A 24,801-nucleotide genomic window follows, 5' to 3' on the forward strand; every position below is an offset into this window, starting at 1 on the left:
ACTGCTCGTTATCAGCTTCGTTGGATCCGTCGAAGAAGCGGTTGCAGGGATCAAAGCAGAGCTGTCGTGAATTAACCTCGGATCAAAGGATTGCGTCGCTGGTTTTGTTTGTGTTATTACTCTTTTCGCTCCTTACGCGTATTATTTTGTTGATATATGTTGTGGTTCGAAAGAAGGACAGCAGCTTGCGCATGTGTATCGACTACCGCCGTATCAACGACTTTGCGGTTAAAAATCGGTGTCCGTTACCCCTGATCTCGCAGATAATAGGCCAGCTACGAGACGCCAAGTACTTCACAAAATTGGATCTCAGGAAGGAATACAACAATCTAATCCACATTCGGTCTGGGGACGAATGGAAAACGGACTTTTGCACCCCCTTCGGTATGTACGAATATCAAGTGAGCCATTTGGGTTAGCAAACGCGCCCGCAACTTCATGGTAGCGATACAATACCTGCCGCACTTAGTACGACGGGCATCCATGCAAGACATTACTGGAACCATCACAGTCTTTTGTAAGTGCACCACCAAGAATTGTGGGCAATGTCAGGCAGCTTACAAAAATAACAGACGATTCGATTGTAGAAGGCGAGAGTTTCGGACCAAACATTCAGGAAGTCTGGAAAATGCCGTCGTCGCCGAGGCCGAAGATGACTTCCGTCGTCAGGTAAGGGCGCCCGGGGCCCGTAAGGACCGGGTTTGGGCGGCTCCAGCAATAACTGATATAACCCGCGCTCACGACGAGAACCTTCCGCAAGGGACATTGCAGCATCCTTCGCGATCATTTGTGAGAAAAGTGGAACGTGTGGAAGCAGAAGGGGTTGCAGGAGATCCGCAAGATGGTTGGTTCAACCTTCGTTCCACTTTTCTCAAGTTATGAGCCCTGTTGCAATGGCTACCTCTTCGCAGACTATATCATCTGGAGCTGTCCTCGGCGCTGGACATCAGGCACAACAGCAGGAGGACGACCTTCTAATGGTACGTTCACTGCCTCCCTCCATGGAGAATCGCTTGAGGGTGGCAGCAAATCGGGCAACTCGGGCGAACAGTCGAAACGTGACTGTCTCTGCGGACGGAAACACCGATTCAAAGACTGTCCCTACCTTAATGAGTTCGTCCGTCCTACAGACTGGAAAGCAGATACAAATGTCCAGAAACAGATTATGCGGATTTCTCCTTGTTGTCGATTCTTCGCTACTCTCACGAGGACCCGACGACGATTTCAGTTTTCCCAAACTTAGTGGAGAGGACAATTACTTGTCCTGGAAGCAGAATATACTTCTACCTCTCCGTGCCTTCCAGCTCGCTGATGCACTCTCCTATGAGGACTCGGTCGCGGATTTCTCAGAAGAGAAGCGTCAAAAGAACGATAACGCACTGTCTGCCATGTTGGTGAACATGGAGGCGTCTTATCAGAAGCTCTACATGAAGCATGAGAAGGCCAGAGAAGTTTGCGGAGATAAGGAGTTAAATCACTATGGAATACTGAAACCCCTTCTGCTTCCAACGTTCCACCTTTCTCACATTTGGACCGTTGGTGAGAGACGGCGTTACTTGGTTCGGGCGGATCCAGCGGGTGGTTCTGGAAACATACCGCGCGCCCGACGAGAACATTCCACGAAGTATGATTCTGGACCCTTCGCGATATTTTGTAAGTAATGAAACAGGTAATTATAGATCCTGCCAGCTAACCTACAAAAGTAGTTGCATTAACGGGACTTGTAGGCATTGATCATGTACATAAATAGTCCTTGTCAATCCCTCTTGGAGACGCAACGAAGGTCTAACTGTGAGGACCGGGCCCTTATCTCCTATCTCTTATCTTTGTCCTGTCGGTGTTATCCGGACCCGGCAGGGAGTATATTTGTTCATTTGTGTTCTCTTGTCTCTTTTCTCTTTTTCCCTTTTCTTTGTCGATACTATATATTTATAGGTAGTTATTTAGTTTTCGGTACACACTTTCTTTTCCTCATCGTAGGGTTTTGACACTAACAACCATCTTGCGGAGCGCCAGCAACCCCTTCTGCCTCTACACGTTCCACTTTTCTCACAAATGATCGCGAAGGATACTGCAATGTCCCTTGCGGAAGGTTCTCGTCGTGAGCGCGGTTTATTTCAGTTATTGCTGGACCCGCCCATACCCGGTCCATACGGGCCCCTGACGCCCTTACCTGACGACGGAAGTCCTCTTCGGCCTCGGCGACGATGGCATTTCCAGACTTCCTGAATGTCTGTCCGAAACTCTCGCCTTCTACAATCGAATGCTTGCTAATTTCACATGTTTAGATGTAGAGTGTATGGCCGCCCAATGCTCTAAATTGTGACTGTGTAAGGAGTTATATCTCTCTGCCCTAAACAATAAGGACGGTCGCCTTGACTATTGCCTTTGTGGTTAGGTGTGGCTTTGGCGACGTAGATCCGCTGCTGCTGGCCGGATCATAATGCAAACGGTCAGCCACAAACATTCGTATACATCGAAACTCCTCTTCTCCTGCTTGGCTGAAATAGCTGCCGTGAAATCCAACATCTACGAAACTGAGTCAGAAAGCTGTTGCGAGCTAAAATCCTTACATCTCAGGTGCACGATGCACAGTAGCTGCTCCAGCTGAGGTGAACTCCACGGACAGTGTGGCTCCAGGCCAGTAGCGAGGCGGGCAACTGAGCAGCTGGAGTCGGAGATAACTAATTCTATTCCGAGAACCGGGAATTATATAACTTAGTAGCTGTGTCAGACAAAGTTACCGGAGGAGGCGGGCACAACCGCCGCCGGCCAGTTAATCCACCAATGTACATGCTCCATCGTCCATTGGTGTTGTGATCTCCGAGCGGGGTAAACACCCAAGTAGGTTAAGTTCGGGAAGTGAAGCGCATGCCGGGCCGTACTAGTTGCCGCCATATGGTATGCAGGTATCGGCAAGCTCCGATTGCTACCACAATTAAGTCTACATACAGGGTTAGGCAACGCGGCAACAACATTATTCAATCTAGATAAATATAATAGGTACACGATACATCAATGCACGGGCTGGGCGGGTCTAGTCTTCACTGTTCCGTAGGGTAACGGAGCAGGAAAAACGATGAGCCGGCGACGTTGATGAAACCGGGCTATCGCAAACTCTAATTTTGTTTCCCCGCTTTGTGGCTCCGAATTCCCACTTAGCTGCACCATCGGCAGCAAAATATCACATCTCCGTGCAGGTATTACAGCTAAGCAATAGCATTAGCATAGACACCGAGACAGGCGGCATCAGCCGGACCTGAGACCTGTCAGTGTGAAATGACATGCCACGACGGTTCGCAGTCCTTCAACCGACGAGCTTCCAGCTCTAGGCCGCCTTCTTTGTCCAAGCTCGTCTAAAACTCTTTCCGTACCAGTAGTCACATTTAAATATCCTTGGTTCTATCGGGCGTACTGAGCACTGGTTTTGGGTGACGGGCGGTCATTCTGCTGTACTATATGACGAGAAGCGTCGATATTGATGGGTGCCGTAGCATACTAATTAGAACTCACTATTATTCAGTAAGCATGCAGTTATTAGCTGCTTTTTTTTTTGTTGGAAATGGCTGACGAGGCGGGGAAATCGTCACCAGTTTGCTAGCGCAATCGTCACCAATGCGACAGGGCACTGCATATATACAGGCGCTCCTGCTGCCGCCACGCTCTCTCTTCGCTCTCTTCTCGCTTGTTCCCCACTTTACGTCACAAATTATACGACCGTACAACGTATTATTATGACGGACAGCGACAGCGACAGCGAGCTGAGCGCGAATGCGAGCGCAAACTACCCCTGGCTCCTCCGTCCTCACCCGCCACAAGACCGGCCACGGTCGCAGCCACGTTTCCCCACCTCCTCCGCATCGACAACGTCTTCGTCGTCCTCCCACGTATCTTCTCCATATTCTGCGCCCCTCTCTCCAGCGTCTTCTATAGCTACACCGCCTCCCTGTCCGCCTCAGTATCTAACCTCATACGCATTCTACTCCTACTCTGCACCACCCAACTTCACAGCTATTCCTCGTAGCGCCGCAGCGTTCGTCCCCGCGTCGCCGCTCGGATCTCCGGTGTCTCCACCGCTAACGATGTCCCCCGCTGAGGCTCGTTCATTCGACGTCCCATTTATCGAGCACGACGTCCCTTCAGTTCCTCCGACCGGCGCTAGACGAAAGTCCTCCTCCTCGGCCGACGGAAGAAGTATACGACGGCGAATAAGCAGAGCATGCGACCAGTGCAACCAGCTAAGAACCAAATGCGACGGCCAACATCCCTGTCTACACTGTGTTGGTACGTCCGTCCGTCCCTCTCCTCATATTCTGTTAATGCTGACCGAACCAGAGTTCTCCCTGCAGTGCGACTATGTTCGCGAGAGGAAAAAGCGCGGAAAAGCGTCCAAACGGGAACTGGCTGAGCAAGCTGCAGACGAAGCACTCGCGGCTGCTCCTACAGAGGAGGACACGAATCAGAACGACATCCAAGATAGCGAGCTCGTGGACGAGGACGACCATTCCGTGGACAATAGGCATGGCCAGGTCGGACAATTCGAGGATCCAACATTTGACCTCGCGACGAATGGACTGTCGAACTTCCTCGTTGGAACAGATGGAACGCAGCAGGACTCATCAGTCAGCACGTTACATCTATCTCACGCGTCCCCGTCCAGCCATATGTCGCCCCTGATACCACCGCCGCGCAACGCTCCGATTTCACAGGCCTGGTATCCTCTATCGTCAACTTCAGAGCCAGGCCTGCCTGGATTCAGCTTTCCTGACCTGGCAATGAACGCCTTGCCCCTCAGCAGTCCGTCTGGCGTGCGATATCCGGTTTTGAACGAAGTCTTGCCGCAATTACTCACTTTCATGCCCCAGTCACTCCCAGGCGATCTGTTAGAAACATACTTCAGTCGCAACATTTACTGTCTCGCGCCTCTCCTGCGCAAGTCATCGATACTGTCTACTTTCCGGCCTCGCACCTGCTTGGCTTCACTCCTGTACTCACTCCTACTGTCTGCAGCTCACACATCCGACCACCCGCACATGACGTCGTCCCCATCCGCACGGCTGGATATCATCCACCGACTGCGTGATCTTTGCGTCTCCTCACTCCGCCCACTCCTCCACTCGGCCGTGCCCGGCACGCTTGACGATGTCATGGCGTACGTCCATCTAGGCACTGTCACATCCGCCTCCGAATTCAAAGGATCGAGTCTGCGATGGTGGAACGCTGCATGGACGCTGGCACGCGAACTCAAGCTCAACATCGAGCACCCCGATCTCGACGGCGAGGTCCGAGAAGAAATGCGACGAACGTGGTGGCTTCTGTTTATTGTCGATCGGCATCTAGGATTGTGCTATAATCGTCCTCTTGCGATTCTGGACGCCCAATGTATGAGACTCTACCATCCGTTGACAACCGACGAGGAGTGGGCTTCCGATGCCGTTATCACTCCTGCCGAGCTCATTCCTGACGCCGCGACGAAGCTAGGCGTGAGCTATGCTGTCACCGGCAACGGTATTTTCGGCTTCTTTCTCCCTATCATGGCTATCCTTGGGGGAATTGTCGAGCTTCACCATCTCGAGCAGCACCCGACCATGCGTCTCGGCACGACGTCAAACGAACTCCGAGGACACCTTTCGACATGCCTCGACGTGTACGAACGCAGTCTGAATGTCCACAATGACAACGGCGGCGTTTGGCAGTTCTACGCAGCCCACCTCGAGCACGTGCTCAAGATATTGCTTGCCGGGTACTGCGATCCTCTCGACCTGCTTCTCGCATCCGACTCGCTCCTGGCCACAACAGAATTCATTGCATGCACGACACACGCTCTCCGCGCTGCCGACGCGGTCGGACGCATCCTCACTCTCGACCCTGAACTCACATTCATGCCGTTCTTCTTCGGGGTGTATCTCCTGCACGGCAGTTTTGTCTGGCTCATGCTCGTCGACAAGCTAGAATCCGACGTCGCCGAGGAAGTCCGCGACGCATGCGAGACTGTCGTTAGGGCTCACGAAGTGTGCATTGTTACGCTTAATACCGAGTACCAGCGGAATTTTCGGAGGGTCATGCGGGGTGCGTTGGTGGGAATGCGAAAGGGGATCGAAGGAATAGAACGGGAGGAAGGCAGACGCCGACGGCGGGAGATTGTGGGATTGTATCGGTGGTGCGCGGGCGGCAGTGGGCTTGCTGTTTGACAGGGCAGGTGTGTCAAAAAAAATGTACTTGTAGGTGTGTATTATTTAGACGGCTGCTTTTATCTTTCTTTTATTTGTCTCGGTATTATTGGGGATTAATGTTACATTGACCGATGAATGAAAGCTATATGGCGTGGCGACTGCCCGCACTCAGCATTGACCAGCTGAACCGTAGCTCTATTGTACGGTCCAATCGACCGTTGTGAAAAGGGACAAGAACAAAATATGTACACCATATATTCTAGATCCTCCCAAGTACATCTCGCATTAATACAAATATGTAATGTAACATGTCACAACTAATATACGTCCTTCACAAATCCAAAAACCATGTCCTCATCACCATCGATTATAGAAACAAAACACTCGTCGCCCTTCCACGCGACAAACAACTCCTCCTGAACGGGCTCGTCAATCGCAACCTGCATATCCCACCCACCCACAACAGGCTTGACACCACTCACGACTCCGTGAACGTTCGAGTGCCCGCAAGTGAGTGACACTGAGTGCTCGATGTACCGTGCGGCCAGGACTTCGAACTGGATGGCGGTTTTGGGGACGTGCATGGACAATGTGCAGCCATCGTACGTTTTGCGATGACAGTATCGGTTTCGAAACCGATTTTCGGTTATGCGCATGCCGTTGTCGATCGGGACTGCTGTATTAACGGACGTTGGCTTGGCGAACCGGTAATGCAGCAGCACGATTTCGTTGGCGGCCACGCGGGTAACTTCTCGACATTCCATGGTATATAACGCCGTCACCACGATTTCGGTTGAGCAGTCTGGGTACACCGGCGATCTGTGCAGTGTGTATTTACGACCGGACTTGATACTGCCTTGCAGGCCCACCACTACCACGTTGAATGGATTCCCATCATTCACGAGCATGACCTGGAACAGCGTGTTATACTGTACTGTCCTGCAGGCCGCATTCTTCATACGTTGCAATATCCACGGTATTCGTGTAGAAGTGTCTTTGCTGTAACTGTACGACTCTAAAAATCCGTGAACAAGTGGTAATCCCTCCGTGTCGAACGACGAATACGTCAAAATGGCAACATCGGTCACATCAACCGCGACCTTCGCCATCTCCTCGGTCCTTCGTGTGCCGCATACGTCGTCGGGATAAACTGTTGCCGACATTACGCGGCCCGGCGACTGCTCGACGATCAGTTTGACCTTGGCGACGTAGGCGTCGATGTCGTCAAGGTCGGTCTCGTCGACAAGCAATACGATCTTGCGATTAAGCGTTCGGGCTATGGAAAGATATCGCCGCCAGCCAAGTTTCTGATCAACGCGAAGCAGCAATATATCAGGTCGAAACGCCAGTACCTGGCTAATCGTTTCCTCCTCAAAAATAGATTCCTCCATAAACTCGCTTCCTCCAAAGAAATGAGACGTAGTACCCCGTCGGGACGAGTACCGTACTACTGCCTGTGATGTCACACCAGGGTCGAGGTTATAAATGTTGGCGCCAGCGTCAAAACATCTCGCTGACAGCAGAAGCGACGAGATCAATGTCGCTTCCGGTGCTGGGTGTGCCGGTGGGTATGCATTGAACACGACGAAAATTCGGGATGTTAGTGGCAACATCTTGACAAAGTCACAGTGATCAGGAAGATGACAGCAGGAGCGGCAATATCAAATAATCAAGCTGAACAAGGAATTTTGGATACAAGGACTCCTCGCGTCCGGCTGGAGATCACGATGCCATCAGACAACGTCCGTACGCATCCTTGCCCAAGCAGCATGGCAGCCAGCCCATAGCTGGAATGGCAGAGTCATAATAGAAATTATCAAATATGGAGACGACAGCGACTTCGGTTGTCTCACCGATGCAAGAGATCCCTTGTTCCGGTTCATACGCGACCAGACTCAATAGCTTGCTGCTATGGTCGTTGTTAATATTTTCGGCCTTCCAGTACATCAGACAGTTGATCAATGCCATGTGTAAAGCCTTGCCCGGTCTTCGATAGTTCATCGAGCTGTCCTCGCAGCTTCAAAGAAACGAGGAAAACTCGCCGCACCATCCATTGTCGTACTACAGCGGATTAAATATATAGTGCCCTCAAGATACACTGCTCTCGCACAACGTCGCCTCGTTCCTTACAAATGCGGCCCGTTCCAGTCCGTTTGTTCGAATGTTTGAAGTGCTTAACTATTTCAGAGTACCAACAACTCGCCCTCTATAATCGTTAGGAGCCCATCCATGTCATTCGCACAAACCTCTAGCGATAGTATACGGCAACTGATATAATAGCTGTTGTAACCAAACACAATTAACCTACATGTCACTATCATCACTCTATGGGGTCCCAATAATATTGGGGATGTATTGCCAGAGGCGAGTTCATAAGTCGCCAGACCATCAGACAAGGACCACTCGACGGATCCGTCCCAATTGGTACGGTAATTCATCCAATACCTGTAATGGCAGAGTCATAGTATAAACTGCCGAAGACGATGAGAATACCTAGCAGTGAGCATAGCCCTTGATATTTTTGACCCATCCCTACCAGCGCTATCAGTTTATTACGGGGAGCCGCAACACCGTAGTCACGTGTCGATTACCCCTTAATCTTGAGGAGTCGCACCTTCACCACTTAACGCCCATCTCAGCTCACCACTTAAAAATGGATCCAGCACTGACAGCAACACTAACCACTCTTCTTCCGTCCCTCTCAACAATTCCGCTGGATTTAACCCGCCATGCAACACAACTTCTCCTCGCATCAAGGCATGCCATCCCACTTCCTGCGCGTCAGGAGCACGCGCGCGCGTACATCTGTGCACATATAGCCTGCGTACGATTGGCGCCTCTTTTGTCACTTCCGGAGGCGACGAATGTTCATGTTCCGGTTGCGAGGAAACAGTACGATGCATTGTACAAGATTTTTGAGGAGAAATTACCTGCCATGAGCGGGCTGGGTGAGGACAAGGACCGAGGTGTTGTTCTGAAGAGGGACGTTATCGATAAGGTGTGCGATGCCATGCACATTGTTGAGGTGACTCTTGTTAAAGATGGGATGACGTGTTTGTGGGGAGCGGATGGGAAGAAAGGCAGTACAGTTTTTGTGATTCGGAAGGGGACCGGTGAGGGTAGGCGGGCTGGCTATGAGTGGAGTGTGCTTGGTGCCGTGATATTTACTGTTCAGTTTGGCGATGTCATTGATCATACATATACTCCTCCCGAACAGGACGAGAAAGATCAAAGTCGTGAAGAGTTTAAGGAGGAGAACGGTCAACAGCAGTCAACGATCCCAGTCAAACCGCCTAAAGCGCAACTACTCCATACGAAAGAGCAAGTCGTCTTCAACGCCAAGTTCCTCAAAATAGCGTCCGGTAGAATAACGTCGACAGACCTCGCAAATGCCATTCTCGATCTCCAGACGGCATGTTTCACATCTTTTCGCGCGTCGAAGGGGCCGTATACAAAGTCAATTCAAGCTTGGACTCTCGGTCTGCGAAAAGACTTGGACGAACGGCGAAAAAGAAACAGTTTCAAATCGGACGGAGGAGGTGTGGCAAAAGGGATAAGTGGGATTGGTAGGATGGTGCGAAAGGGTGTGATTTTTTTGACAGAGGAGAGAGTGAGGGAATACGAAGTTTGGATGAAGGCCGTAAAGCGGAGATTGGATACACTAGAAACAGAGAATAAGCGCGGGAAGCGAAGTAAACATTAGAGACTTACTAAAAAAAAATTATTCGGATTGGATGTGTATGTACGATATAGAGGTATTTTGTTTTAGTTGAGCATGATAGAAGCTGGCTACAATTATACACAAGTTATATCCATCAGTCCAGCGCCATCACACTGACGCTCAAGCAGCCAATATTTGACTAAATTAAAAAGGTGATATGGCTCGTAAATACTAACTATTTCCACGGCCTTGAAATTCTGGAAGGGAAGATATGAAAGGCAAGACTTTGAAAGTCGACAGCATGTTAGTTTTTCCGACTAAAGACTGCAATTTATAGCTTGCCTTCTACCCCGCTGAAGGGCAGACCTGTAGGCTGATACGCAGTGGGCCTCCTGCTGCAACCTCCAACGAGGGGTAGCGTGTTGAGTGAAGCATAGCGTGTTTAGGAATGCTTCGCCTCAGCAACAATATCTGTGCGACAGTATGTATATTGCGCTACAATGGAATTACTACGGCGGCAGTACGAAACAATAAGCCGCAAGAGATGGGGGGTAGTTTGGCTTAATTAGACGTTTTATGCAGCCAGCAGACAGGGAGTCAGTCGATGGTGCAAGCCTTGTGCTGGGGTAGCAAGGGAGGATGGGACCACTGGCCAGCCAGGAGATCAAGAGTAATAATATGCTCTGCTCTTTGCAACAAAGAACATTTGACCGAGTAGATTCTGGGGTTTGGGGGAATTTAAAGAGTTAGGTGGACATGTCTGTGCTGTCTTCATGAATTGATAAACTATTTTTGTTCCCCACGGTGATCTTCTGCTGCTGCATCTTTCACGTGTCAGTGACAACATTGGCTAGTCATACCGTTTAAGCTGGAATTATCACTCTAGCTTCAGATTCTTCGCGAGGTACTCCTCAAGTGTGGTCAGGAATTATCTTGGCTGGGAGCCGTGATATCGTTTGGGTAGAGTAGATTTCGAGATGGTAGGCAATCGCTCGGAGCGCATTCTTTTGGGACCTGCCAGAGAACAACGCCCATAAGATTGTAACAGTCTCATATGTAGAAGCAAGACGGAATTACACCACGTAATTACGTTACGTTGAAAGTCCGAAACACGGCAAGCGGGATATAATGAGTGTCTAGCGAAAGCCCAGAGTAAATGGTTCGGGTTTCTGGTCTTATTGGTTAATGAAACCTTGGCGTGATGAAGCCAGGAGAGCTGTGACAATCAACATAGGAAGCAATTGTATCGGCTACTGACCATTTACTTGAGTGCGCGGGTTTAAACACCTCTGCATTCTGTCCAATTCTTGTTGAGGATACCCTACCGATCCTGAATTCCGGAACGAATGTAGTAGCTCCCGGAGATAGCCCAGAGCATGCAACGGATTTCCAATTGGTAGTATAAGAGTGCAAGCATGTATGATATAGCCGTATAGGAATAATTACTTACATACTTGTACCAAGTAAGAATGAAGCTCAAAACTATCTTTTGGTAAGTTAGTAGTTAAACGAGTTGACATTGAAAGTAGCTCCCGTAGCGGAGTCCATTACGCCACCGAAAATGTTGGGATTAGCGTGGTACCGTAGTTCAGGCCACTAAAACCTATAAGGATGTCCTTGTTAACCTTTTGTACAGCTTCTACGGCAGATGTCATAGGGTGGAAGCCCACATAGTCTAGGGCACGTAATTCTGGGGTTGACCGGAATTCATTGGGAAACCAAACGCAGAAAACGATAGTCGCTGTCCGGGAAATACAGATTAGTGACCGGGGACATATTATTAGGAATTTGACGTACGTGCTTAGGACAGATCTCGGAGATTGTCAACATCAAAGTAAGAGTCATTGAACCAACCGTTGCCATCGCTCGGTGCTGCAACACCATTCGCCCTTGGATATAAGGCTGTCTAGGTGAAGATATATGTTCTTCCTCGCAAGCTTATTTGCAACTACATCAAACAGCTGCAAAATAAATGAGTGCTTAGCCGCTGCGAAGACAGAATCGCGGCATACCTGGAGCCTGGTAGATTCTGCGGCAACGCGACATTGCATCAACACAGGAATGTCAGGCTTATGTCTTGGACGAGTCTATTCAATTAAGTGATTGACAAGTTTTCAATTCATTACCGCTCGCAGCTGTAACCGCCCACTCTACATCAGTAATCCACATTGCTTGGACATACTAACTTCAAACATGATTAATTAGAATGCTCTTCTGGGCTCTTCATAATTTCAGTCTGCCGTAGGGGCAAGTGCATTTGCGTGTCCAAGTCATAATATGTTCCCGAATTGATAGTAAAGTCATGCGAGATCCTCAAAGTTTTAGAGTCGGCATCATTAAATGACAGTCCAATGACGGCACCAATCTTATGACGATGCTGCAGACTCTTAACGTCAAAATCGGGAACGATATCCATTCCCAACTCAATCGATTTGAAGACTTTGTGGTCGATCCGAAAACGAGGCACGTGATATTCATTTTCTTCAGGAGCCAATGGAACGTCTAGGTCGTTCTGCTGTAAGAGAATCGTGGTCTTGCCTTGTGACTGTTGGTGATGTTGCCAAACGTAGCCTGAAGCTGTTGACTCCAATACAACTGTCATTGATGTGAGCTTGATATTCAATATCCCAGCTATTCGCGAAACGTTGTCGACTTGAATTGAAATGTATAATTCAAGCGGAATTTGTTCCCAAAGAGAAGCTTCGCAGTTGTTGTACAGTACCATCTCAGCTTTCAAAGGAACATCGACGTATGAATGTCTTGATGAAAAAGAAAACAGCCGTTTCATGCCAGAGGCTCTTGGCAGTGCCCCAGGCGCAAAGTATTCTTCTGGTAACTTGTCACATTTGGCTGAGAAAATAACGTCCTTATATTCTGTGGCATTATTCTCGCTGTTGCGAACATAAAGCTTGTCTGACGTATGCGCGACCATAGCAGGAATCACTGTAACTGCGCAGGATGCTGACTTCTGCCATGTGAAAATTCCAGGGCGATTGACAGTAGCAATCACTTGATAATCGACATACATGTCATGGTTGGCGTAAAAACTGGGCGGTAGACCAGTCCTTACTAAGCCAGCGTCCTCCACTAAGTGTTCGCAGGACGTCCGTGAGCCACGGTTCCAGCAGGGCTGCTCGCAGTCCGCTAGGGCTAGACATGTGCACTCTGAAAATACAGGAACTTGAATCGCGAATAGTAAAATCTGCTCGCCAGGGAGTACTATTGTGCTCCTTGGACTATCGAAGAGTGAGGTAATAATGTCGACGTGCGTATGCTCCTCGACGATCCGGTGGGAGTGACCCTGACTGTCGCGCGTTCTTCGCGCAGTGACTGAGACTCCTCTAAAGCGAACCGATATATCGTCAATCTAGTTGGTTCTTTCAGAGTGATATAGACTATACCAGCCAATGTAGAGCCGACGGACACGACGTTATTATCGACTATCAACAAGTGTTAATACGACTCTGCAGAATAATCAGATGCACTTACGAAACAACGAGACTTGCATTGTAGATATATCAGTATGGGTATGTCTGTTGTAACATGAAAGTAGACGAAGAGGATGATTGCGGCTATTTTATATGAGAAATTGTTTACTGACACTGAATACTTGGTGCACCTACGGCTATTGTCATCCTGAGAGTATCGCGTAACTACGCCACCGTACGCTTGCTGCCAAAGATATTAGTGGCGCTTCCTTCCGGCACCATGTTCATGACGGTGGATGGGGCGTACGTCAATGCCTCCTTCGGATCGCTTAACCAGTTATTAGTCATTCTCGTAATATCTTGTTCGCCGTATCATACCAGTAATGCGTTCGGGTCAGGGTTTCTTGAGCGCTAAAAGGAGGTAACACTTTGAATTACTGTAGACTACTTACAATAACTTAATTGTGCAATGTCTATGCCTAGGGCTGTTGCGAATACGAATATCGGCAGGTTTTCCCAATATTCGTATTCGATATTCGACTCTTTGAAAGACATTTGAATAATATTCGATATTCATATTCGACAAATAAGATTTAGGTCGAATAATATCGGCTCCAATATTCGTATTCGATCGAATATTGGCCCTAAGTCACGTGATGTTACTACTTAAATAAGTTAAACATTTCCTATTAAGGCTAGTTATCAAGCCGAAAATCGATATCTAAACCTCGGGACCCGAAGTCTTCTACCAGCTCTCAAATTTTTTGTATAGAATTGTATACAAACTATCCGCGCTTATTGGCTCTCATAGCTAAATGGAAACCAGAGCGGATCGCCAAAACTATCTCGCCCTCAACGACGGCTACGATAGTGAAGTTTTACTTCTGCAGCGTAAAATCGTGCAGCACTAATCTCAGCCTGGCTTGAAGGGCGTGACGCTGGTATTAAACGTCGAGCAAATTGTACCTCGTTGTTGATCGACTGAACTGGAAGACCTTCTCTGGGCAGACTTTCGAGATTTACCGAGGTATTGCTTTACATTGTCCTGGCCTTCAATTGCGATGGAGCTTGAGCTCGAACAGACGGGTTCCGTTGTAATTACGGGTGATGTATTTTCATGTGAAGGAGAATTACGAGCAGGGAATACACCCAGGCACACTAACGAGAGATTTCAACAACTGGTACCGAAGTCGAAATTATATTCGTATCCTGGTGCAAAGAAAGAAAGCCAAGGTGGTGTTGGGACACGCACCATCATATTTCCATGGTAATAATCATAGCCTAAGATATCGTGTCTATGTTTTGGGGGCCAGAATAATAATATATAAAGGGGCGTCTGTAGCCGCTGGTTTTATGCAGTGGAAGAAGCTCTTGCGTTCAAGTAATAAAGTCAACCTCTATGGAGTCCGTCAAAGTATTATTAGACAACGTCGACACCTTTCTTTTCCCGAATCCCTGCAATCATTGCTCAATCAATTTACCTTCAAAGGTACTTGTGCGCTTGGATTCGATCAGCGTAAGACATTTTGCGGCACGAAGAGAAACGCTTCTATGAATTATCCGTATAATGCTCCCTTAATTTCAATAACCCTCGATCACACTGTAAATTTATCCCACTAAGCTTCTGCACCTCCATCAACACTCCATGCAGGCGTAGTCGGAGTTGGAGTGAAGCCTTTGACGCGGGCTAGATTGGCGCGATGCATCGGGGTAACAATAACAACCTCTAAAGAATCAAGTCAGTCATATGTGCGGATGTGCGGATGGAAGACAGAATAGGAACTTACGGCAAGATGCAATTCACTCTGACTCTATCCCCGGTTTCTTTTGCCGCACTCCGAACCATTCCCAGAGCCGCGTGCTTGGAAGCAGCGTAGATGGCGCCGTATTTAAAGCCCTGGATAGAAAACATACTGCCGATGTGAACTACACTGGTGCCCTGCGCCAAGAAGCCAGGCCTCAAGGCTTCTGAAAAGTATATTGAATAATCCTTTCACATTCACGTTCAGAATGAGGTCATACTCTTCCGCACTGGTTGTCGGTTCTGATCCTACTCAGTGTCCTGCTAATCCTGCAAAGTTCGCGACTCCATCCAACTTCCCGAAATGAGACTTTGTCCTTTCCATGAAGTTCCGGACAACAACGCGATCAGTCACGTCGACCACTGTGCAAGAGTCCTGTTCTTCTGTTCGCTGTCCAGTCCCCCAATGACCTGCTCTAGGTTCTCTGCATTTATATCGCAGAGCGCGACCTTGGCTCCGAGCTCAAGTAACGTTTTCGCTGCTCCGGTTAACAAAGAAACAGACTTTGTTGATAAACTGTGCCACCATTATGCTAGCTCTCTGTAATAGCAACTCTTCGGTATTGATGATATAAATCAGTATACAAAGTAACCATGATATAAATCAGTATACAAAGTAACCACACTTTCTTAAGGGAGGGAGGGAGGATAATTCATCAGAAGATTGATAACCATGTCAGTCGTGCCTACAAAAACAAATTTGGCACTGTGTTGGCCATTGTGACGTACTCAGTACACCGTGAAAAGTAGACTTGGTCCATCATTCTGACTTACTGAGTACATGAATCTGACGTACTTAGTTAGTCAATTTCTAACGTACCAAGTAAGTCACTTTTAAAATTTCTCCATAGTTAAGAAATCAAAAATTGTCCCCCATTACTGTAGAATTGACGTACTCAGTACATGCGGTAAGAGACCCAGTGCGGCAGGATGATAAACTCAGTATTCTTGCCATCCAGTTCATTACTTTAAGTACTGGAACAAAAATCTCGAGTACCTCAAAATGACGTACTCGGTACAAAAAAAGTGACTACAGTCCGTCAACGTATATGACTTAGTGCTCGATTTGTTTAATTATCGTCTATCGTATCGGCAGACGTTAGAAGCTCGACGATACGATATCGTCGCCGATACTTTTGATACCCTGAACATGAATTTTTTTTTTGAGCACATCTGTAGTACTATGATCCCATATGCTAACTCTAACTCAACAATTAACACCTTGTCATCTTGCCACAATGCCAAGGATGACAACTCGCTGTAAGCACCTCGACTACAGAACACTCAACGATGGCAGTGATGACGAAGCTGAGTCGAGGATAGTGATATCGAGTTGTCTAAGTGCAAACCTTAACCAGAAGTCATGTTCCATGCTTTCGGCCAGCAACTGAGCTACTTAAGAATGGATGTTTATATGGACAGTACATCATGAATCTATTTATGAGTGTCTAACAAGAGTTGACTGTCAAAAAGAATTCTAAGTGGAAATCGAAAGTTAAAATGACGAGCTTAAACCTTCGTCGATGCGGTGCATATAGTGCGACGATAGGGTCCAGAACCGGGTAGTTCCGATGCAACCGAACTTCCGACACTTCGCTACAGGCCATGAACAAATACCCTCTCCTTCAGTGGCTGATAAGTCTTCTCCATTGGCTCCCCGGTCGGCGTGCCGAAAACCAATTGCGCCTTGAGAGACCATTCCGCCGGAACGTTCCAATCGGTACTCACCCGCTCATCAATAAGGGGATTGTAGTGCTGTAGATTTGCACCGAGACCTTCAGCTTCGAGAGCAGTCCAGACTGGTAAAATTGTGCCTGTTAGTAGAGTCCTGATAATTACGACGACGAAAAGGAGTCATACGGAAGAATTGATGCATAGCAGAAGCGTGCTCAGACCACATGGGGAAACGGTCAGCATACATAGGAAGCTTTTCCTGCAGAGCTTTGACTGGTTCGGGGCTCTCGAAGAAGAGGATCTGTGTCGCGTTGTATTAGCATCTGTGATCTTCTTGACATCAATCAGAGAGAGAGCGTACAGTCCCGTATGCGTTCTGGAATCCATTTAATCGCTGCTCCGTAGTGACGAATGCATCTGCCGGCAACATAGCCTTAAGTGTCTCCTTTGCAATCTCCCATAGCTTCTGGTGCTCCTCTTTAAGAAGGACAACTAGACGAGTCGACTGTGAGTTGAAGCTGCTTGGAACGTTGAGAACGGCGGCATTAACAAGCTCGACAATACGCGAGTCTGGGATAGTAGACTTATTGGTCAGCTTGTAGTAGGTGCGGCGAGTGCAAGCTGCGTCGAAAAAGGTTTTAGATGCGGTCATGATTGTATTGTGATGCTCGAGTGGATATTGCTATTGAACTTAGGGATAAGGTAAGAAAAGCGAGTTCCATTTTATACCAGCAGCCTGCATTGGCTGCCGTGGCCAACAATAACTAATCATGCGTAAGCAAGAGAGTGACTGTGGCAGCTTTCGTGGTCGTTTTGACACACTGCATTGCTAAGGATTGAACAAGGTGCATCAGGATTACGCAGCCTTAATAAGCTCGGTTGGCAATTACTAAGGAAACTCTGCGGAGTGGGCTGTCAAAAAAATTGGCGTAGACCAATTGAAATCCGCTGCAGGGCCCTTCGGGTGACAGGTGGTGAAACCGGAAGTTTATCCCAACCCTGATCGGACCGATAAGCCAAAAATTTACAGTGTGCAGTTGGCAGTTGCATTTACTCATAAGGACATGCTTTATTGTGGGTATCTCTCAGCAAGCTTTGACCCACAGATAAGCACTATAGCAAGTTTCCAAACTGCCCCATCTTTGTGGCTGGAATCACGTGCGACGGCAATACCGGCTAGCTAAGACATAAACAGTACAATCATGTCATTACTGCCCATACGAGCAATTGGAGCGCAGCTACTTCGCAGCTACTTCCTATAACCAAGCTATGAAGCAATAAAATATCTGCATATTCTCGGGAGAATTTTATAGAATGGGCGTGAATGTGGTGTTGCGCGCAGCGTGGGTAACGTACGAAGAAATTGTCTAACAATTTGCCGTACCTCCAAAGTAACGTAAGAGTATGGAAGAAATAAGGTTGTCGCCGCTGGTTGGACTCTTTGCATCTGCTCTAGTAATTGCAACGGTAAGTTAACTGACAGCTTGAGCCAGTTTTATAGGCAGACCAAAAGGCGATATACGAACCCCGCTATGAATCAAACGATTGGACCGTAAGCATGCCTGAAGCCTCGTGCTCGCATTTCATAGACGAGTTCTTGACGCAATAGATGTTCACGTTGGTTTCCAATGCCGCGATGCTGTTGGACGTGTGTAACAATCGTTGGCCAAAGTTAGCCTGCTGTGAGGGACGATCACTATGACATACGCCTGTCAGCAGCGGTTGCATTTGTTGACTACGACGCAAAACGCGTATCGCGCGCGCCATCACAGCCTTGCTGGTGACGACAAGCTTACGTGGTTCAGGATAGGATATCGATAATGCTCAACCCCGTGAACTCTGCTGAAATATCAATTCACCTTTGAAACTATGTGTCTTTCAGTAGCTCGATTAGCTACAATATTCTGCGTCAGGATTCACTCTGCATCCAGCTCAGGATAGTAGCGAAAGATCCCCATGGAGAACGGGAGGCGTCGGTCGCTGCTGAGATATTCCTGCAGGCCCTTCTGCTCCTTGATGCTCTCTTTGAATTTGGAGAAGAGGAGAGGGCAACTTTTCGAGACTTTGCCAACAGTCTTCGGGAATGCGAATTCGACACTGCACGATCTGTCAGAAGAAAATAAAACCCGAAGACGCTGAGGGAATTGGCGTGCATATAAATATAAGGAAGATAGTACACTCACCCAACAAGAACCTGCCAGAGAGTAGTATCCGCATACGTCAACTGCTTGCCGACCAAGTACTTTCCTGCACCTTCCTCATTGCTGTTCAAAACGCCCTCGAAATATTCCAAAAACAGTGAAATCCTTCTCTTGAACGCCTGTGCCCTTTTCAACGCCTCCTTCTTCTGCTCCTCATAGTACTGTGCCACGTCGATCGGATGATGCACGTCGTGTGCCTCATTGCACAGGTCAAGCGCCGTAAGCGTCAGTCCATTGATGTAATATCGAGCGACCTCGTCACCTTCCGGAACCAGACCCAGTTTGGGACCTAGGTAGAGGAGGATATTGGCCGTCTGAGATATTAAAAGTGGTTTGCCGTCGTATCCTTCACCGTGTATGAGAAGCGCAGGGGGAGCGAAGACAGGCGGCTTCCCTTCCGCAGTTAGCTTCTTAGCTTTTGCATAGCCCCTGGTTTCCTGGTTGGAAACGTCAATGTAAGGTGTGCCTGTTGCTTCGAAAACCAGGCGGACGAACTCTCCACGGCCTGGAATTCCTGGGTGATAGAGAAGTTCGTATTTTGGTTCCTCGCGTTTCTTCTTCGGACTTGGAGACATCTTGTTGATTGATAAGTATCATGCGGACTGGTATCATGGCGCAATGACGTATAGTAACGCGCAAATATCAGACTCCACCGCTCTGACTTACCCGGCCAGATATCCGAGCTGAAGATTCGATTACTTTCAACTAGTTAGTTAAGTTAACTAAATTTGATTTTCTTCTATTTTTAATTATGCAGACACAACGCAATTGAATTGCATGGCGGAAGGGAAAAACAAACACTCAAAACCACGAGATTCACCAGCGAGGGTGTTGGATTGAGTCCTGACTCCTGACTGACTAAGTTCCCCGATTCCTTTCTTCCGGCTTATCTTTTCCACGGCTCTGAAAGTGATCACCTCGACATCGTATCTTCTCGACCGTGGCACGAGTGAATTGATCCTGGATTTCTGGCCCACAGAGACTGGCGTGGCGAGTTATCATAATGTGCACCAGAGCACGCAATTCGAACCGCAGACGTCGTTGCAAGAGAAGCATCTCAGCCACAAATGAGTGCGTCGCGTCAAGCGATCGAACAATCATCGATCTATTCTTATTGACATATAATGTGTCGTATTATAGTTTAGAAGAGAATCAGCATGTTACAAGTATGAAGCATCTGTTCTTCGGCCAGGGCCAGGTGCGCCCAACTATATGCCGTGCCATAACATCCGGCGCTGTATATGAATATTCGCACCTCAATTCATGTTCAGATATCTGTTCCAGTAAAGTCAGCCAGCCCAATTCTGGCCAGTCTCGTATACTATATGATGCACGTTTAAAATTCAGTTATGCGCTGAGTCACGATGAGTCGCGATGTTGTTGTTTACGTGCGACGGCGCGTTCCGTCCTCGACTGGCATGTGAGACTCCGACCTCAGCTGCCTAACGTAACACAGATCGACCAACGTAGAATGTATAAAGAACAGAGAAAGTCCTGCGTAGTTCTCATCCATCCGATCCAACAATCCTAGTCGAAAATGCCAGCTCCACTTGACACCGAGCAAACTTCTTATCAACGCGCGTTGGAATTCCTAATTGAAAACGAGCCAGAATCAGTAATTGACATAGAATGTTCATATGAGTCCTACATCGCTCTCCAAGAGCAAGCCCGGGAGTTATACGGCGACGCAAAGTACGTTCCTAACAGCTAGTGGCATTGGTTTTGGATCCGATTAACCGCTGGTAGATATCCGCGTCTTGACTACTTTGAAGGTATCTCTAGGCTCAGAATTAAGACGCAGCCGTCGCCTTTGGTCACTGGAATCGGAGCTTTCTTACAACAGAGCATCCTCAACTCCGCAAGGGACGCACTGCTTAGGCAAAACAGACCTGACTTAGCTGACCGCATCGCGCCCGCCGGTGAGTTTGGTATTGGTTATTTGTCACCTGATGATCAGCCTGCGGAATCAACAAAGACTCCTGAAGACGGGACGCCGGCCGAAGAATGATGATAACAAGCCTTGGCTGTTGTCATTGTGGTTAGGAAGTGTGAAAGTGACTCAATCGAGTTAGGATAGCGCGCGCTGAAAAGGTAGGGAGTTATGATAGTAATATATATTTGTCAATGCGCAAGGAATATCAATTGCTCAAGAAAGATGAAGAGACATGATAGGAACATAGATTTCTGATGTTCAACGATCAAATTTGTACTGGATAAAAATAAATTTTTACATAATTATTGATAGGTAGCTCGAGCTCAAATATATGCGAACACTTATAACTATAAAGCGATCCACTATCTGCATCTCTCTGGCGATTGCGTTTACATGCTGGTGATGCTCAGTGTAGATTCAATCCAGCAAATGCGTGGGCAGTCGAGCCGGTCGAGCAGAAGCGCCGGATGAAAGTCTTACCTTCATTCCGGGTGAGAACCCTACTTCGCAACCGGCAAGCCACTGGACGGACCTCCTCGCGCCTGCACGAACTGCGGATAGGGTAGACGAAGGTCCCTGTTCCAGTATTACTTGAGGGAATGCGCAATAACAGGCTGTTGTCCTCCACGTTCTTTGTTCTATTGCCCAATATCAAAGGGCTTCCAAATTAGAATTCAGGTAGGATGCGGTGGAAGCAAAGTACGGCCAGTGTGGTAGGGCTAGGGTAAAGCCAGTGGCTACCGGCTTGTCAGTGCGGGATTGCGGCAGCAATGCGCACCGGTTGGACGGCCACAGATCATTATTGAGCCAACGCAAGCAAAGTTAAGTGTAAGAAAGAATCATCTTGACAAATCAACTCCTAATTTTAGGTGGATTTATGCTATTCTTGCTGAATATTTTCGGACTGCACAACAGTGGCGGATGTTGTTGCTATGATGGGGCTCAAACGAAGAGTTCCCAGATGCAAGGGCGCAGTCGGAGAGCCGCTGGCCTGTTGAGTATCCGATGGGTCCCACTTCCTATGACCGGAAGCTGTTCGGTTAGGTGTTAAGACTCCGCAATAGGTCTACTGACTAGCCGCAGTTTGTCACCAGTGCCTCACGCAACCTTAGCTCTACGGACGCCAAACAAAGGAGAAGGTGGGGGGTTTGAGGCGTCACTTCTCTGGTGAGTCATAACAGACCACAAATGATTTGACTGACTGTCAAGAGAACATTTAGTGTATTGAAAGGGGGTGTTTCCCCCCCCCAGTTTTCAACAGAAATTAATGATTGCCCACAACATCACCAAACCCACTGAATGTCACGCCCGCTTGTGACAGGAAGGCTATGACAAGACGTTTAATTCCACGGGCTCGGTTCCGGTTCCTCCACAAACGTAGCTCTCAGAGTTTATCATTCACGGAGTCTCCGACTGGAGTGCTCTCTGAATTGCGGGCATCTGCGTAGAAAAAATTTATAGTCTTTCCTACTTGACGAAGGCGTAAATGAGAAGAGGAGAAGCTGCACTCTTTCCCATAGCGAGGGCGAGCAATCCAGGCAAGAGACGTTCAACATATTCTCGGTTAAATTAACGACCTTAGGAGAGGAGGAAAGGCTCTTCCAGCCCTTGAGGGCCTCCTGAGCAGAATGGAGCACTGGCGCTAAGGTCCTTTGAGCCGACCGGTGCCATTTTTTTCGTCCCTCAGCGAAAACTTGTGTAGAAAAGACAGTCAGTAGAAGTAGCACAGCTCATGCATGATGGTTCTGGTCATCCGTGGATAGCGTAGCAGATATTGCCTGCACGGGACGCTTGATACACTTTGTGACGCCTTATTGCTGTGCTCTGCAACAGACGCGATATTTCGTGCACGACGAACTTGCATGTGCCTTTGTCATACAAATTCTCCTGCGGGCTACGAACATTCCCATCAATTTCGTCTGTTACCTATCGCGTCGTTAAATCTCCATCTTGCCGCCCCAGCCACTCCGTCTTCCAGGAATTCCTGCAGAAAATTATTCCGAAAAAACATGGGCAGTAATTGAATGACATCAATATCCTCTTCATCGTATGGAAACATATCCTTAACAGTTAGCGTTAAATTGACAGAATCACCTGGTAACACTAATTTGCCATCCTTAATCACGTTCTATTCAATTTGTTAGACAGGTCGGATAAGTACATGTCATCCATTCACATACAAATCTTTGTCGCGACTTTAGACCACCATTTGTATCTCGTCGATATATCTCGACAAATGCGTGGTCCAGAGATCCAAACCATTGATGCTGATTGTAGACGTACGGTCCAAATGGTTGATCAAGTCTCGCCCGCGAGATCGCATTTTGAAACGGGCCGATGTCCGCTGCAGAATATTCATTCATAGGATACTTAAACCCTGGCTTTTCCTTTAAAGAGAATAGAACGCCAGTGCGGCAATGGAACTCATGCAGCCACGTCATGATGTCATCCTTCAAGGGTTGGTACGCTTGCGAAACACCAACCACAATGGCCACAGTCATGGTTTCTTGTCCAGATTTGTGATATACGAGTCCTCCATCAGGATTCTTAACTGATACTTTTAAATCATTTCCAGTGGTCATGGTCCTGCCACGAGCAGTACTGAAGCGATCGCCGACCTCCCGCATGTCGTGGCTAACGAGTTCTGCGCGCAATGCCTCGTCAAGCCATTGTTGAACGACTTCGGCTGCTTTAGCATGCAACGCTGAGTGAACTGTATGTATTGTTACTGTTGAACCTCTGGACGAGTACTCAACCCGTGGAAAGCTGCTACCAGTTAGTTAGTCGTGAGCTAAGGAGTCGCCTTGTCGTGTACCATTCGTCGCCGTAGCGCGTGCGTGCTTGGCCCTGCAAGGCGAGAAAGCTCTCGTAAGTGAGACGGGTATCGAATCTTCTCTCCGGCTCATTCTCGATCAGAAAGTCTAGCGCGTGCTGGTATGACTTTTGTTCAAGACTGGCACGAACCATTCTTGAAGTCGCGGACAATTGTAGCTGATCATACGAAACTACGCAAACTTGATCTGTGATCGTCTGAGTCTTAACGGTGTTCTGCATCGAGGAGGAATTACTGACACGTGCGTTAGCGATCGCCGCTGCGCGTTATGTGCCCAAAATCAAATGTTTTATTTTCATTTTTTATTTCTGAAATTAAAATATTAAATTGTTTTTATTAATTAAGACATTAGAATAAAACTTCATATTTAAGTCCTACTTTAGAAAATTTAAGATTATTTTAGTTAAAGGTTAATGTGGCAAACATTATATAGATAGTATTGAAATAGGTTGGAATTTTAGATGCGATACTTTAACTGCTAGTATGTTAATACCTGTATTAGTTGTTTCAAGTTTAGTACATTTATATGCTATGGGTTATATGGAAGCAGACCCTCATCAACCAAGATTTTTTTCTTATTTATCTATGTTTACTTTTTTTATGGTAATCTTGGTTACTGCAGATAATTATTTAATGTTATTTGTAGGTTGGGAATTTATTGGTGTAGCCTCATACTTATTAATCTCTTTCTGGTTTACTAGATTACAAGCCGTAAAATCTGCTTTATCTGCCATTTTATTAAATAGATTTGGTGATACATTTTTAACTATTGGACTATTTGCAACAATTTGGTGCTTTGGTACTTTAGATTTTAAATCTATCTTTTCCATTTCTAATTTTATAAACCCTAATGTTATAACTTTTATTTCTATTTGTTTCTTATTAGGTGCTCTCTACTTCGAATGTCATTCGAAGTATGAGGTGACGAAGTAAGAGGTAGTAAACATATTTAATGTATAAATCTAAAATATTAAATTAAAATCTAAAAGACATTAAAAAAGAGTAGATATTTATAAAAAGACAAAAATGACATTTGCATTATTATTATTTGTAATAGGAATAATAGGATTTGTTTTAAATACAAAAAATATAATATT

General features: G+C 47.3%; 10 protein-coding genes across 10 annotated transcripts; 5 read left to right on the forward strand and 5 right to left on the reverse strand.

Annotated features, from left to right (window-relative positions):
* Nucleotides 1-4,082: 4,082 nt before the first annotated feature.
* On the forward strand, nucleotides 4,083-6,191 carry POJ06DRAFT_203479 (fungal-specific transcription factor domain-containing protein; the record flags this gene model as incomplete). The annotated part of the gene is made up of 2 exons (XM_056185316.1): nucleotides 4,083-4,284; nucleotides 4,336-6,191. 2 exons carry the CDS (start codon nucleotides 4,083-4,085, stop codon nucleotides 6,189-6,191), a joined length of 2,058 nt encoding a protein of 685 aa, XP_056040376.1.
* A 149-nt stretch (nucleotides 6,192-6,340) lies between these two features.
* Nucleotides 6,341-8,145, reverse strand: POJ06DRAFT_46724 (uncharacterized protein). Its single transcript, XM_056191084.1, has one exon. The coding sequence runs from the start codon at nucleotides 7,784-7,786 to the stop codon at nucleotides 6,491-6,493; it is 1,296 nt and encodes a 431-aa protein (XP_056040377.1). The 5' UTR covers nucleotides 7,787-8,145; the 3' UTR covers nucleotides 6,341-6,490.
* A 671-nt stretch (nucleotides 8,146-8,816) lies between these two features.
* POJ06DRAFT_263773 (uncharacterized protein) lies at nucleotides 8,817-9,963 on the forward strand. Its single transcript, XM_056188929.1, has one exon. The coding sequence runs from the start codon at nucleotides 8,827-8,829 to the stop codon at nucleotides 9,874-9,876; it is 1,050 nt and encodes a 349-aa protein (XP_056040378.1). The 5' UTR covers nucleotides 8,817-8,826; the 3' UTR covers nucleotides 9,877-9,963.
* A 2,068-nt stretch (nucleotides 9,964-12,031) lies between these two features.
* On the reverse strand, nucleotides 12,032-13,342 carry POJ06DRAFT_284027 (uncharacterized protein; the record flags this gene model as incomplete). The annotated part of the gene is made up of 3 exons (XM_056190146.1): nucleotides 12,032-13,201; nucleotides 13,231-13,274; nucleotides 13,324-13,342. The coding sequence occupies 3 exons, from the start codon at nucleotides 13,340-13,342 to the stop codon at nucleotides 12,032-12,034; spliced, it is 1,233 nt and encodes a 410-aa protein (XP_056040379.1).
* POJ06DRAFT_263778 (uncharacterized protein) lies at nucleotides 13,071-13,854 on the forward strand. Its single transcript, XM_056188930.1, has 4 exons — nucleotides 13,071-13,175; nucleotides 13,236-13,274; nucleotides 13,341-13,406; nucleotides 13,458-13,854. The coding sequence occupies exons 3-4, from the start codon at nucleotides 13,378-13,380 to the stop codon at nucleotides 13,675-13,677; spliced, it is 249 nt and encodes an 82-aa protein (XP_056040380.1). The 5' UTR covers nucleotides 13,071-13,175; nucleotides 13,236-13,274; nucleotides 13,341-13,377; the 3' UTR covers nucleotides 13,678-13,854.
* A 2,648-nt stretch (nucleotides 13,855-16,502) lies between these two features.
* Nucleotides 16,503-17,496, reverse strand: POJ06DRAFT_46793 (Nitroreductase-like protein). The gene is made up of 3 exons (XM_056191085.1): nucleotides 17,099-17,496; nucleotides 16,924-17,038; nucleotides 16,503-16,862 (listed from the first exon to the last, which is right to left on the reverse strand). Exons 1-3 carry the CDS (start codon nucleotides 17,387-17,389, stop codon nucleotides 16,660-16,662), a joined length of 609 nt encoding a protein of 202 aa, XP_056040381.1. The 5' UTR covers nucleotides 17,390-17,496; the 3' UTR covers nucleotides 16,503-16,659.
* Nucleotides 17,497-18,653: 1,157 nt separating this feature from the next.
* POJ06DRAFT_203611 (uncharacterized protein) lies at nucleotides 18,654-19,513 on the reverse strand (the record flags this gene model as incomplete). The annotated part of the gene is made up of 2 exons (XM_056185317.1): nucleotides 18,654-18,834; nucleotides 18,921-19,513. The coding sequence occupies 2 exons, from the start codon at nucleotides 19,511-19,513 to the stop codon at nucleotides 18,654-18,656; spliced, it is 774 nt and encodes a 257-aa protein (XP_056040382.1).
* A 932-nt stretch (nucleotides 19,514-20,445) lies between these two features.
* POJ06DRAFT_46863 (uncharacterized protein) lies at nucleotides 20,446-21,314 on the forward strand. Its single transcript, XM_056191086.1, has 2 exons — nucleotides 20,446-20,630; nucleotides 20,685-21,314. The coding sequence occupies exons 1-2, from the start codon at nucleotides 20,476-20,478 to the stop codon at nucleotides 20,944-20,946; spliced, it is 417 nt and encodes a 138-aa protein (XP_056040383.1). The 5' UTR covers nucleotides 20,446-20,475; the 3' UTR covers nucleotides 20,947-21,314.
* Nucleotides 21,315-22,780: 1,466 nt separating this feature from the next.
* Nucleotides 22,781-23,838, reverse strand: POJ06DRAFT_271950 (uncharacterized protein; the record flags this gene model as incomplete). The annotated part of the gene is made up of 3 exons (XM_056189540.1): nucleotides 22,781-22,999; nucleotides 23,052-23,637; nucleotides 23,687-23,838. 3 exons carry the CDS (start codon nucleotides 23,836-23,838, stop codon nucleotides 22,781-22,783), a joined length of 957 nt encoding a protein of 318 aa, XP_056040384.1.
* Nucleotides 23,839-24,131: 293 nt separating this feature from the next.
* Nucleotides 24,132-24,801, forward strand: POJ06DRAFT_46874 (various chains-domain-containing protein). The gene has a single exon (XM_056191087.1). It carries the CDS (start codon nucleotides 24,188-24,190, stop codon nucleotides 24,635-24,637), a length of 450 nt encoding a protein of 149 aa, XP_056040385.1. The 5' UTR covers nucleotides 24,132-24,187; the 3' UTR covers nucleotides 24,638-24,801.

The sequence above is a fragment of the Lipomyces tetrasporus genome (assembly GCF_029532465.1).
Source record: "Lipomyces tetrasporus strain NRRL Y-64009 chromosome Unknown POJ06scaffold_13, whole genome shotgun sequence".
Classification (NCBI taxonomy): Eukaryota; Fungi; Ascomycota; class Lipomycetes; order Lipomycetales; family Lipomycetaceae; genus Lipomyces; species Lipomyces tetrasporus.